Source organism: Echinops telfairi, unplaced genomic scaffold, assembly GCF_000313985.2.
Source record: "Echinops telfairi isolate 266 unplaced genomic scaffold, ASM31398v2 ScPeMD7_7469;HRSCAF=8507_1, whole genome shotgun sequence".
NCBI classification, from domain to species: domain Eukaryota; kingdom Metazoa; phylum Chordata; class Mammalia; order Afrosoricida; family Tenrecidae; genus Echinops; species Echinops telfairi.
In genome coordinates, this window is record NW_022111373.1 from 5,498,070 (window position 1) to 5,513,196 (window position 15,127).

Below are 15,127 nucleotides of genomic sequence, written 5' to 3' on the forward strand. Positions count from 1 at the left end.
CTTACCATCCTTGCCTCTAAGGAACACCGAGGCTGTACTTCCTCCAAGACTCCCATTAAGCAGTAGTATTTAGACAGTCAACACTATGCCTGACACCATTATAGCAAACAACTTTTGCTCCCATAATCTGTGGGAAAGGTCTCAAACTCTAAGTTTATACATACAAAGTGCTCACATGCAATCCTTGACAGTCACTACTTATATACCAAATTATGACTATTCCAAACTGGTCATCTAGGATCTACTTTGTTCCTAAGCAGCATATTCTCTTACTCTGCCAGATTTTTCTATCAAAGGCAAGTTGGATTGCTAGTGGCCTGCTTAAAAACCTGAGAGTGAAAGAAGGTGGATCATGTGAGAGAATAATGGAATAAGCTGGGAATGACTGTAAGAGAGAGAAAATGCCTACAAACTCCCTTATATTCACTCCCTTCCCCCAACTGAAAACACACACACACACACACACACACACACACACACTCTATGATCAAGGGACAGAGCATCAGCATACAACTTATACAATGATAGCTGTCTAACCTTAGCAGATGACCTGTGGTTGGGTTCCTCTCGTGGTTTCAGGGCTCCCACTCCAAGAGTTGGGAGTTGTGTTTGAAAGACAGACATTCGACCACCAGTTGGGGACATCAACTTAAAGGCAGCCTGAAGCGCAGGGCCCAAGGCACTCTGGGTCTCCAGAGTCTTCCCAAACATTTGTGGCAAAGTTTTCAGTAAATCTTGGACAAGCTTGTGAAACAAAGCAAGAAAACTCAAGAGAGTTAGATTATAAATATACTTTCCCCCCACAGTACGTCAATAACTAATACAATAGACAAGAGACATTGAATCATGATGATGGTTAGAGAATCTACAGACAATACAATAAGCAATGAGACTCTCAAATGACAAGAAAGCCATTTTAAGTCAACATTATAAATCGGCGAGCAAGACAAATCAAAATTGGGGCCTTATAGTCCTTGCACATGCAATCATCTAGCAAAACTATAAGTTCAAAATGTACCAAAAGAACCATCCCAGTTTATATTTATTTTACTGCCATGAAGATGACCTTCTCAATGACCTCTACATACTCAATTCTTTTCATCTTCAAAGTGAGTTTAATTCTTTCCTCTTGCAAAATCTAAAATATCCAGTAAATTTGCCATCTAGCATTATCATTACAAAAGGAAAACAAAATAAAAAAACAAACAAAAACCCAACTACCTATATTCAAGTTGTTTTTAATTACAAATAAAAACAGTTATGGGTGAAAAATTCTTTGCACTATGGCAAAATCACCATTGCCAACAGCTGAGACCACAGCCTTGCTAGTTTCAATGTTACCCCTGTGGCACAGGTGCATGGACAGGGTAGACCACACCTCCTCAGACACCTTCCGTGCACCTCTCACTGTATTATGTCACGGCAATTTCCCGGCAGGCAGTACGAGTCTCTTCTGAACTGACCCAATGACACACTGTGAATCCGAAAAGTGAAGGGCACTGAAGGCAGTCTAGCTCACGGGCTCCTATGTTGTGACCAGATGCTTGATCTCAGCAACCCTCCCAACTTCCTGAATGGCTGGCAAGACTGGTTCCCTTTAGGCTTTCCTCCTTTGTGGAAAGGCTTATTTTCCACCTCATTAAAAGTAACTTGCTGCCAAGACTTAAAAAGTCACCTCACAGGCAAATCAAGAGCTGCTCAATATAATTTACTTTTAACTATGACCAAATATAACGTGTTACATATCTTAGAAATGTCAAAGAAAGAAGCAAAGTTTACTTAAAAGTTCATTTAAAAAATATACTCCTTCAGTATTTCAACTAAACATGTTGGGTAAGAAAATGTGCCTTACCGTATCATCAGAACAAAAAATCTTACCATAGTGAATGATGGGGGGAGTGCGGAGTGGAGATCCAAAGCCCATTAGTAGGCCACTGGAGATCCCCTTGCAGAGGGGTCTCGGGGAGGAGATGAGCCAGTCAGGGTGCGATGTAACAATGATGAGAAATACAACTTTCCTCTAGTTCCTAAATGTTTCCTCCCTGCTCCCACTACCATGACTCGAATTCGATCTTGCAAGTCTGGCTAGACCAGAGGATGTACACTGGTACAGATAGGAACTGAAAATACAGGAATCCAGGGCGGATGAGCCCTACAGGACCAGGGGTGTGAGTGGCGAAACAGGGAGGGTAAAGGCAGAATGGGTAGGAAAGAGGGAACCGATTACATTGAACTGTGTGTGACCTCCTCCCTGGGGGACAGAAAACCGAAAAGTGGGTGAAGGGAGACATCGGACAGGGCAAGATATGACAAAATACCCATTTATAAACTATCAAGGGCTCATGTGGGAGGGGGGAGCGGGGAGGGAGGAGGAAAATGAGGACCTAATGTTGGGGGTTTAAGTGGAGAGAAAATGTTTTGAGAAATGATGTACAAATGCGCTTTACACAATTGATGTGTGTATGGATTGTGATAACAGTTGTATGAGCCCCTAATAAAATGTTAAATAAATAAATAATTTTTCAAAAAAAAGAAAATGTGCCTTACCTCTTTACTTTCATTTAAATTTACTAGTAAGTTCTCTGGCATAGGTATAAAAACATCTGAAAGAATAAACAAATAAGTATTTACTTAAAACAAAATGTAATTGTTTACATTTCAAAGTAACCACCCCCACCTATAAAGAAAATCTACCTCTCTCACTCTTAGAGTACTGTCTGTGTATGTCCTAAGAGCCATCAAAGGAATGCTGATTCAGGTAGTCATTGCTTCTTGCCTACTACCTTGTAAAAACCTCCCAGTTAAAAAAGCATTTATCAGTAAGCACTCAGTGCATGCAAGTGCTCTGGTTTTCACATTAAAGGCAATTTCGAATGCTGCTTTATCACCTTGCTCAGCCTTGGAAGGCAGATAAAGGTCCCTCTGTTGTTGTTGTTAGGACCATCACAGTGGTTCCCGAGCGACCCTATGTGCCCAAGACAAGACACTGTCTGGTTCCATGCCATCCCCACAACTGTTGCTAAGCTTGAGCACACGACTGCACCACCTTATCAATCCATCTTGTTGAAGGCCTAGAGCAGTGGTTCTCAACCTTCCTAATGCCGTGACCCTTCAATACAGTTCCGCATGTTGTGACCACCCCCAACCATAAAATTATTCTTGTTGCTACTTCATCACTGTAATTTTGCTACTGTTATGAAGCCGGTAACCCCCGTGAAAGGGTCGTTCAACTCCCAAGAGGTTGCGACCCACAGGTTGAGAGCCACTGGTCTAGAGAGTCACTCTAGGTTTTAAAAAATATGTTGACTAACAAGACACACATGACTCTTATTTTTCACAGAAGTAACAGAGATCACCAAATGCTCTGTCATTCAGAAAGCAGGGCGTGCTCAGAAGTTTCCACCAACTAATAGGACTAAAAGATTACGTAAATAATAAAGTATATTAGCTGACTACATCAAATGAATTTCTCAGAATTCAAATTTACTAGGAATTAAATTCCTCTTCTGAGAGGAATGCAAACATGGAAGGTAAAATGGGTGGTGATGGGAGATTATAAATGTTTCACTGTTAAGATATACTTCACATACCAGAAACCCCATCCCTTAAAGGATATAATTTTGTGATGTTTAGCATATTCAGAATTGTGCAATTACCACTATCAAATTCCAGAACTTTTAAATCATCTCTCAAAGTAATCCCAAAGATACTAATAGTCACACTCCCTATTTGAATTTAGCTCCTCATTCCTAAACTTCTGGCAACCACTAATCTACTTTCTATCTCTGTGGATTTGCCTATTTAGGGCATTACCTATAAATGGAACCATATGATATGTGCTCTTTTGTGTCTGGTTTCTTTCACACAGCATAAAATTTAAAGATCTATCTGAGTTGTAACATTTATCAATACCTCATTCATTTTTATTGCCTTATTTTCTACTAAATTTACATCACATTTTGTTTAGCTGATAGATAATTGGGTTGTTTCCAATTTTTAGCTACGCTGCTATGAACATTCATGTAAAAATATTTTGTGTGGACACATGCTTTTCATTCTCTTGGGTACATATCTAGGAATGGAATTCCTGATCATCCTGCAGCTCGGAAGGGGCTTTGGTAGCATAATGGGTAAGCACTTGGCTGCTAACCACAAGGTCAGCTGCTAACCATACCAGCAGCTCCTTAGGATGAAAGACTGATAAGCTCTCAAAAAATTAAATAAAAAGACAAACTCACTGCCATGAAGTCGATGCCAACTACAGCTTAGGAAACCTTGTGGGGCCGTTCTACTTTGTCCTGTGGAATTCACTGTGAGTTGGACTTGATAGTGCACAACAGGCAACTTTATGTTTAATTTTTTGAGGAACTGCCAATTGTTTTGCAGAGTGGTTGCACTATTTTATATACCCACTAGCAAAGTACAGTACATGGGTTCTCGTTTCTCCACATCCTTGCCAGCATGCGCTATTGTTAGTCTTTTTTACTTTAGTCATTTTAATTGATGTGAGGTAGTATCTCCTTGTTATTTTGTTTTCCACTTTCCTGAGAAGTCTGATGTGAAGTATATTTTTGTGTGCTTATTAGCTTTTTAGAACAGCCCTGGTGGTGTAGTGGTTATGAGTTGGGCTGCTAACTGCAAAGTTAGCAGTTTGAAACCACTAGCCACTCCTCTGGAGAAAGACAGGACTTTCTACTCTTGTACAGAGTTGCAGTCTCGGACACCCACAAGGGCAGTTCTACCCTGTCCTATAGGGTTGCTCTTGGTTGGCATTAGCTCTATGGCAGTGAATTTGTTTGTTTTTAAGCTATTTGTATATATAAACTATTGACTATTGAATGTATATTAAAATCTTTTGTCTATTTTTAAATTTGGTTGTCTTTATAAAGTTGTAGGAATTCTGTTTATGTTATAGATAGACATCCCTTATCAGACACAATTGGAATTTACTAATTTACTGCTATTCTGTAGATTATCTTTTCACTATCTTGATGATGCCCTCTGAAACACAAATGTTTTGAATGTCAATGAAGTCCAATTTATCTATATTTATCTAGTTGCTTGTTTTTGATATCATATCTAAGAAGCTACCCACTGCTTAATTCAAGGTCACAAAAACATATTTCTCAGTTTTATTCTAAGTTTTATCATTTTAGTTTTCACATTTAGGTCTATAATCTATAAGTTTTATATATGATTTGCGATAGGGGTATACATATTCTTTTGCAACATAGATATCTAGTTCTGGCTTTATTTGTTGTTTTGTGAATAAAACACTATACTCACTAGCCTTAGAGAATAACAAGAGTTAATTCAAGTGCAATGCTTCCATTTCCTCTTCTGTTGTTGTGTCCTAATGACCTATGTACAACAGAACAAAACACTGCCTGAGCCTCCTCCACGCTCATGATTGTTGTGCTGGAGCATACTGTTGCATTTCCTCTCATAGACAGCTACTCTATTTAAGTCAAGGGAAAATAAGTGCCAAATAATAAACTAAGTAATACAGTTTTGTTTAGCTAAGAATATTCCTTGATACTCAACCAAATGTACTTGAGAAAAAATATTAACTGACTTGAGCCACAAAATATTAGGATCTGAACAATATCCTTTTTTCTGAACAATATCTTATAGCTAAGAGGCTTCTAAGAAATCCTAAAACGTCAGTAATCTTAGCCTGACTCAATCAATAGATATAGAACATTAGTAACTTTTACTCTCAGTATTCAGTTATTGCTCATGAAAGTCTTACAACTTAAAAAATCTGAATATGTATCTTTAAATTTTAATAATCTTCGATTATGTCACTAATTCATAATATGTATCTTTATACTATATATAAAACCAAAAGCCTTTTCTGCCCCCAGTTCATCTAGTAGCCATCCCTCTTCATTTCCATTCGTATCTTATTCATTTCCTTCAAAGTAATCCATTCCATGTAACTTTAGTGTTGATTACTCCGCATCGCCTTTCTCTTCACGAGATGAGCTCCATATTAGCAGGAGACCTGGCTGCCTTTGCTCACTAAGCGTCCCAGAATAAGCGGCAAAATACTTTCCTCATTAGTGCATGAGGCAAATGAGACAACTTAATGAGTTCTAACACTAACTTGTTTTTGTTGTCTTGTTCAGAATTCACTCTACCTCCGTGACCCTGATTCCTTTTCTATAAAGCGAGAGATTAAAGGGCAGTTACAGCTCCTAGTGATCTTACAATTTTATATTGAGGATTTTGCTTGATAAAGTAGATTCACACAATATACGCATTAATTTATCAAATAGTCACAATATGTATTTAAGGCTAAAATTTACTAAGGCAGCTCAATAACTTTAAGTATAAACACATACCGTCAATATCTGAAACTATTAGCATCTGCGGTTGAGAGAGACCTTCTTGAAGACTGTAGAAATGGATTGTACTATCAAATGTTATGAAGCCAATTTTCGTTCTAGTGTTGCCAGGAAGCCTAAAAATAAATTCAGAAGAGACTTTTATCAAAATCTCCCACATGTATGTATTAACATATACATACACTACATATTTGTAAGTAACAAGTAAATATCTAAGTTATCATTGTGGAAATTGTCCTGATGGAAACAGAAGCAATAGACGCAATGTTTAAAAATTTTGAAAGCATACCTTATTCAAAATAGAAAGACCAGATATAAGGTAAATAATTTAAGAAATTGTATGCAAAAAACCCCTAAAAGATACTTATATGTATAAAAATTTACAGATAACTTATTATTCCAACTCTAAAATATAATATACATTTAGGCTGTTCATCTCTTTGAAGAGGCTTGTCCAAACCTCTTCTTATATTGTTTTAATGCATTTAATTAAAATTCAAAGAGCAGCAAAGCATCTATTTCAGACAAGTCAAATATGTGGAACTACTGTTTTGTAAAAGGAAAGATACATTGGTTTTCATTCTCATGGTTCATGCTTGGATGAGTGAGTATCATTAGACTTATCAACAAACAACCTCCATATATAACTCACAAACTTAAATATAATAATGTTGCCATTTTCAACAAGGTGAGGGGGTTAACCTTTTTCTGATGAGATTAAGCCTTTCAAAATCTTCCATATTATGCAACTGTAATTTACTGAAAGGTCACACTAGCCCATATGAATTACACTAAGTATATAAAGACGGCTTAAAATACTTAAAAATATTTTAAGAACCTTAAGAGACACTATAACCAAATGCAATGTGTATACAAGTTACAGTTAAAAAGACAATTTCCAGAAAATGAAGAATAAAAAAATGAAGGTGGGTATGAGATCATTATAAACTCTTACTGTATTTTTACCCATGTAACTAAATAGTGCAAACACACACAGAACATGCACAGTGAGCATAGGAGACGAATGTAAAAGGGGAGTGTGTGCATGCTCCAGCCCCATCCCTGCCAAACTCATATAATGTGCACATTATTTCCAAAAAACACAGTGCTGACTATTTTGTTATGATGCTAGGATTGCAGTTGGGATTAAAAACCAAAACAAAACACCCCTAAAGTATTTACAAGTGAAACGACATGCTATCTGAGATCTGCTTTCAAATGCTAAAGAGAACAAAAGGAGTGTGTATATGGAGGAGTAGGTAAAACAAGAACCAAAAATGAAGAAAAACGTGAAGCTGGGGTACAGGTACGTGTACAAAGTCCTTACATTTCTCTTTCTGCTAATATGTTGGAATATTTCTCCACAATAAAGAGGTAACATTTTTAAAGGTTAAAACAAATATTTCAAATGGAAAGAGACTTAATGAATGATTTAAACGTACTTTTAAAAATTTACATTTTGTTTTGTATATTCTCTACAACAGGGATCCTCAAACTTTTTAAACAGGGGGCCAGTTCATGGAACCTCAGGCCCACTGGAGGGCCGGACTATAGTTTTAAAAAAACTATGAACAAATTCCTATGCACACTGCACATATCTTATTTTAAAGTAAAAACACAAACGGGGCAAAAACACCCAGCGGGCCGGATCAATGTCCTCGGTGGGCCGCAGTTTGAAGACCCCGGCTCTACAACAACAAAGTAAATTTAGAGTAAAAATACAGAACCATTATTGTACTTTAAAACCATTTGTTCACTCTGCCAACACTGTTCACTTTAGATTTAAGCTGAATGAAGACACTTACAAATCCAGATTGTCTAACAAACTCTGGCAAACCAAATTCAAGTATCCAGTTTCAATTGCATTATGAGATACATCAAATACAAAGAGGTACACAGGAGGTTGAGGTGGTCGTAACTAAAGAAAATAAAAAGGATCTCGTTAAATACATTTAACAGGATTGAATTTACACTTACATTTGTCTTATAACTAAGATATCGTGTTCAACTACGAAATGGTGAAACAATCATGGGTGAAGAAGAGAGAGAGCAGCATAACTACACTACATGGTGTACATATGCACAACTACGAAAGAAAAGTGAGGATGTGCGTGTCATACAATCCGATGACTGCTGTTTCTAGGACAGAAAAGGAGACTGTGATCAAAAGAGCTTCTGGGAATATTGGCAATATTCAATTTCTTAAACTGAGTAGGACCACTCTGGACATTTACTTAACTAATTATCTGGTAGGCCATACATCTTTAAACTTTTGGTATATGCATTATATTCACCACTTCGGGAAATTATAGCTCTGAAAGTGACTAACCAATTTAGTCTATTATTTAACCAACACATTTAAGCCAAATTTCAAAAAAAATGTGATATTCTACATTTTAAACTTCTAAACCTCATTTTGTTATTAATTTCATAAAAGGCATCAAATATCCAAAACCAAAATTACATAAAAAGTATGTAAGTCAAATGGCTTCAATTGGCCAGACAGTGAAAAATAACTACACAAAAATATATTAAGATATTAAAAGCTGGTGTTAACTATATAGCAAGTGGACTAAGTTTTATATATTAATATTTATCAAATAAACATCGATATTTATCAAAAAATTACCCTAAATATAAATATTGAACTTAAATACATAACAAGTAAGTACAGTAGCTTTGGCTGATTGTCTTGTGTTTTGATTTCAAAGGGCATTCTTTCTACTCTTGATAAACTGACTGGACTTGGAATCTACTTACAAATCAAATTTCAAGTTTGTGTTTTTTAAATTAATTCTATATACATGTTAATTCAAAAAAAAAAGCTGGTGTTAGCTCTTATCTTCATATTCCCCTTTTCCTTTGAAGTTGTTATATCACAGTCCAAGAGTAAGGAAATCAAAATGTCAGAATTTTTATGCAAACTTTACCATGTACTAAATGATGTTTGGCAAATAAAATAGGCTTAATAGCATTTCTCTAGCTTACTGTAGAAAGTAGTTTATGAGGATCAAACTACACAAGTACTTTATAAAACACAGTTAATTAAATACTACTCGGCATTAATGATTAGTATATTTTCAAGCTGCACTCGCTCACTGCACTGAGTGATTCTGACTCACAGCGATCCGATAAGACAGAGGACTGTCTCTGTGTGTTTCTTTTATTTGTTTCTTTTTTTTTACCCCGTGGGTTTCTGAGGCTGTAAATCTTTATAGCAGTGAAAACTGTTAAGATCTGAGATATTCAATCATAACATTATTTGTAACAAAAAAAGGTCAGAAGTGACTTACAAATAAATGTAATCCTAACATATTGCAAATTTCTGAGAAGGCAAGCAAGATTTAAATGGAACTTTTACATAAACTTTTTTTTCAACATACCCTTATAAAACATAAAATCCTAATAAATGATATGATGTTTTATTTAAAGCCCAGTGTAATGTAATGAGTATGCTATGCTGTTTAAAATGATGGACGCTTACCATGTACTCTGAAGGAGCCATGAACTCAATGGTAGCATTCTGAACTTCAGGTCTTCTGTGAGGTTCTCCATACACCCGGGTCAAAGGGTTGTACATAAATTCTTCAGGGACTGTGTAAAGTTAGCAGCACATAAAGATAAAACTAGTAGTTTAAGTTTAATAAACATTGCCTTTGGTTATTTTCTTAATTAAGGAATCTATAAATAATATTGACTCAACATTATGAGATAAATACATGTTTTGTGAGATTCATTTAAGTTTTTCATATACTAACGCTGGACTAAATGTATCTTGTTTTTATATCTATAATCACTGTAATTTTTCTTTTTCTATTTCTTGATTCCTTTGTCTTATTTTTTGCTAAAGCTGCATTTCTAAAATAGTTTGGATGACATTACATGCAAATTATTTCTTAAATGCAAGATTTGTCTTCAATTTCAAAATTGTATAAGGATATCAACTCTTTAAAGAATGGTGGTGGTGGAGTGAGTTATATGCTAGGCTGCTAACCGCAAGGTCAGCAGTGTGAACCCACCAGCGGCTCCAAGGGCGAATGATGAAAGACTTTCTATTTCTGTGAAGATTTACAGCCTTGACTACCCAAAGAGGCAGCTCCAGTCTGTCCTATAGGGTTACTATGGGCCAGAATCAACTTGATGGCAGTGGTTTGGGTTTTTTTGTGCAGGGGAAATTGATGCATCATTTGTCAGGCTCTGGCTGAACTCAAATAGTTCCTGGGTAGCACAAATAGTTAATCTGCTCAACTATAACTGAAGTGCTAAGATTTGGACTCCCCCAGAGATGCCTTGGGAACTCTGGTGGTGTAGTGGGTTATGCACTGGGCTGCTAACCACAAGATTAACAGTTCGAATCCACCAGCTGCTCCTTGAGAGAAAGATGTGGCTTTCGACTTCCACTAAGAGTTACAGTCTCAGAAACCCCCAGGGGCAGTTCCACCCTGTCCTATAAGGTCCCTAAGAGTCAGCATCAGCTCAACGGAAGTGAGTTATGGAACATGAGTTGTTTTATAACACCACTTATAATATTGTTCCAAGAGTATTTTCTAAATTAATTATGATTGCATCTATCTTCCCAGTAATTTAGGATGTTTAGGAATTAAAATCTCTATGGACTCTAATGGGTAAGCTAAAGTTCATTAAAGTTCATAAAGCTAAATATGACTTCAATCTTAATTACAATTTCATTCTACACTTTGAAGCTCATGATTTTACAGTTGAACTACACATTATAAAAACATGTTCTGAATTATTATAGAGTTAAGAGTTCCTTTCTTATCCACAATTACTGTATATGCTCGAGTATAAGCTGACCCGAATATCAGCTGAGGCACCTAATTTTACCACAAAAACTGCATAAAAAATGTGTTGAAAAACTTGGCTTATACATGAGTATATACGGTACTTCTTTTCTGAAAGCACACATACAGTATACACAAATTTAAAATGGATTAAGAACCTAAATGTATAAGCTAAACAAAATCTTAGAATAAGCAGAGACATGTTATCATTAGGCCTATATTTCAACAATGAGTTCACCAATGTAATAACAAAAGTACAAATAGCAAAATAGAAAATAAATGGGCATCATAAAAATGAAAAACTGGTTTATCATAAGACTTACCCCCAAAATACAAAGTACTGACTGGAATAATATCTTCAGAAACCATATATCTAACAAGAATCTCTCATAATCAGAATGTATATAAAACTTTAACAACTTCATAATTAAAAGACAAATAGCCCAATCATAAAATAGGCAAAAGACTTGGTTGGACCAAAGAGGGCATTCAAATGGCCACCAAACATATTAAAACAAAGAAAGATGTGGACAGCACTGAAGCTGCAGCTCAGGGGGAAGGACATGTCTGATCAGAGCACATGGGAGAAAATGAAGGGAGAGGGAAGAGAGAGTGGAGCTCATCCTGGCCCACCAAGCCTTGAGGACGGTATCCCTGCGCAGAGCAGCAAAGCACAGAGAGGACCATATGGCCGGCCCCACTAAAAGACTCGACATCCCTCACTGACACATAGCACTACAGGGGACAACACTGGAGACACAGTGTGGGAACTGCGCCCAATCTGACCCCACCACACCGAGGCAAAGGACTAAGGGTGTGACAGAACAGTAAGGGGCAGAGCAAGGTAGTCCAGAGGGAATTCCGAAAATAGACTTTGGAACAAGAGTGTGGCACCCCATCAAAATTGACCAGAAAACACTCCTAAAGGTCAACAAACAGTCCTTGAACTATTTAATGACTTTTCCCTTTTTATGGTCATTGGTGTTTTATTATTTTTGTTATTGTTTTGTTTTCTTTTGTTGCTTTGTTTTGCTTTGTCTTTTTTGTGTGCATATTATTATCTCTGCAGGACAATCTGGAGGAGAAAACAATGGACCGATGGTTCTGGGGGGGACAAGGGAGAGGAGGAGGCGGGGGAAAAGGAAGTGGGTGTTAACAACCTTAGGGACAAGGGAACAAGTGATACAAAATAGATGGCGAGGAGCGTGTGGGAGGCCTGGTAAGGTTTGATCAAGGACAATGTAACCGAGAGGAATTAGCGAAACCCAAATGAACTGAGCATGATAGTGGGACAAGAGGTAAGTAAAAGGAAATAGAGGAAAGAACTAGGAGGCAAAGGGCACTTATCGAGGTCTAAATACAGGCATGTACATATGTAAATATATTTATATATGACGATGGGAAAATAAATCTAAGTGCATATATTTATAGGTCTTGTATTAAGGTAGCAGATAAACAGTTGGCCTCCACTCAAGTACTCCCTCAATGCAGGAACACTTTGTTCCATTAAACTGGCATTCCATGATGCTCACCTTCCCGACACGATCACTGAAGGCACAGTGATGCATAAGTAAATGTGGTGAAGAAAGCTGATGGTACCTGACTATCAAACGATATAGCATCTGGGGTCTTAAAGGCTTGAAGATAAACATGTGGCCATCTAGCTGAGAAGCACCAAAGCCCACGTGGAAGAAGCACATCAGCCTGTGTGATCACAAGGTGTCGATGGGATCAGGTATCATGTATCAAAGAACAAAAAATTATATCGTTGTGAATGAGGGGCAGTGTGGAGTGGAGACCCAGAGCCCATCTGTAGGCAATTGGATATCCTCTTACAGAAGGATTGTGGGGAGGAGACGAGTCAGTCAGGTTGCAGTGTAGCAACAATGAAACACACAACTTTCCTCTAGCTCTTTGATGCTTCCTTCTACCACTATCATGATCCCAATTCTACCTTACAAATCCGGCTAGGCCAGAGCATTTATACTGTACAGATCAGAGCTGGAAACACAGGGAATCCAGGACAGATGAACCCCTTAGGACCAGGGGTGAGAGCAGCGATATCAGGAGGGTAGAGAGAAGGTGGGATAGAAAGGGGGAACCGATCACAAGGATCTACATACAACCTCTTCCTTGGGGGACGGACAAAAAAAAAGCGGTGAAGGGAGATGTTGGACAGTGTAAGACATGATAAAATAATAATAATTTATAAATTATCAAGGGTTCATGAGGGAAGGGGTGGGGAGGGAGGGCAAAAATGAGAAGCTGATACCAAGGGCTCAAGTAGAAAGCAAATGTTTTGAGAATGATGATGGCAACAAATGTACAAATGTGCTTGACACAATGGATGGATGCATGGATTGTGGTAAGAGTTGTATGAGCTCCCAATAAAAGGATTTAAAAAAAGAAAACAACAAATTCAACATCATGAGCCATCTGAGAGATACAACCCAAAGATCTGAACACTAAGACCCAGAGACTTGTACACCAGTGTTCACTATAACACTTTCGCACTAGTCAAAAGGTAGAAACAACCTAAATGCCTATCAACATGAATGGATAAACAAAATGTGATATTGATATATATGAGAAATGAAGTCCAAATACATGCTACAGTACAGATAGAGCTTGAAGATATTACACTGAAGGAAATAATTTAATCACAGGACGAATTTTATATTGCTTCACTTATATGTCAATGTATAGAGATCAAAGATTATTAGGAGTGGGAGTAAGGCAGGGAGATGGTGTTAAGGGTGACAGAAAAATCTCAATGATTAAGCACAACGGCTGCACTATTAATTATTGTGGTAAATGCACTGTATTCCTAAAAAATGTTTAACTGGCAAAAGTTGTATGATAAGATATATTTATAACAACAACAACAAAGAACAACATGAACACTGTGGTAAAAAATTATATAGAAGAATCCTGATCTTAAAAGGGGGAAATACTGAACAGAATCTCAAATCTCACAGACTCTAGACTTTCTGGCACCATGGAAGTGCATGAAACCCTGAAATTTATTGTCCTGAGATCACCTTTGAACTTTAAACCAAAAATATTCCTTGACATCATCTTAAAACGGAAACAGTTTAGCATAATTAGTAAAACAAAGATCTGCCTTGAGCATTATGCTCTTTAAAGAACTATCTAAAAAAAAAGAACTATCTATACGGGGGTCAATGCTCAAGAGCTACTGAAAAGGAACAGAAACTTTTGGGGGCAATGAGTTTGAGCAGCAACTCCGAAAACACACTGCCATTGAGTCCATTCTGACTCATAGTGTCCCCACCGGACAGAGGGGAACTGGCCCTCTGGGTTTCTGAGACTTCAAATATCTACAGAAGACAGTCTCACTTTTCCCCTCGGAACAACTGGTGGGTTTTAACCACTAACCTTGTAGTTAGCAGTACAGAGTGTAACCTACTGTGCCACCAGAGCTCCTCCAATTTAGAAAATAATGGTGAAAACGATTGCAAACTATTGAACCGGTATATATTTTGTCATATATATTACCAAGAACAAAATAAATTACAAAATAAATGTAAGGACGCATATAAACAGTGAAACTGGCTGTAAAGAAATCTCATATTCCTCTATCTTCAAACTTTTAATGAAATTTCTTCCAGAGACTTAAACTCATACTTACAATCATACTTTTTTCTCTATCCCAAAGAAATCTCATTATGTGACATTCCTCAAGCGTGAATTAAGTTGTAAAACAGTTACTGAAAGACATCCTTCTCCTCAATTACTGAGAAAACTACATTTAACTAACCTTCTAAGCATTGCCCACTTCCCTTCATCGAGCAGCCAATGAATCGGGTAGCTATTCTGTGGACTATTTTCTTTCACTCCAGAGATAAGGCATGGGATGACCTCTAAATAAAATGTTGTCTTAAATTATTGGTTTAAGTAATACCATGAATTATGCACACAATATAATAAATCTAAAAGTGGTTTCAAGGTAGT

The 15,127-nt window shown here is 37.1% G+C and overlaps 1 protein-coding gene across 2 annotated transcripts in view; it reads right to left on the reverse strand.

Annotated features, from left to right (window-relative positions):
* The window catches only part of SEC24A (SEC24 homolog A, COPII coat complex component), a 102,184-nt gene that overhangs the window by 33,916 nt on the left and 53,141 nt on the right, over positions 1 to 15,127 (reverse strand). For both annotated transcript variants that reach the window (XM_045285075.1, XM_004696619.2), the window contains 5 exons: positions 9,835 to 9,944; positions 8,156 to 8,268; positions 6,348 to 6,466; positions 2,548 to 2,603; positions 538 to 744 (listed from right to left, as the gene is read on the reverse strand). In XM_045285075.1, coding sequence (XP_045141010.1) covers positions 538 to 744; positions 2,548 to 2,603; positions 6,348 to 6,466; positions 8,156 to 8,268; positions 9,835 to 9,944 — 605 coding nt within the window. The remainder of the gene's footprint in view (positions 1 to 537; positions 745 to 2,547; positions 2,604 to 6,347; positions 6,467 to 8,155; positions 8,269 to 9,834; positions 9,945 to 15,127) is intronic.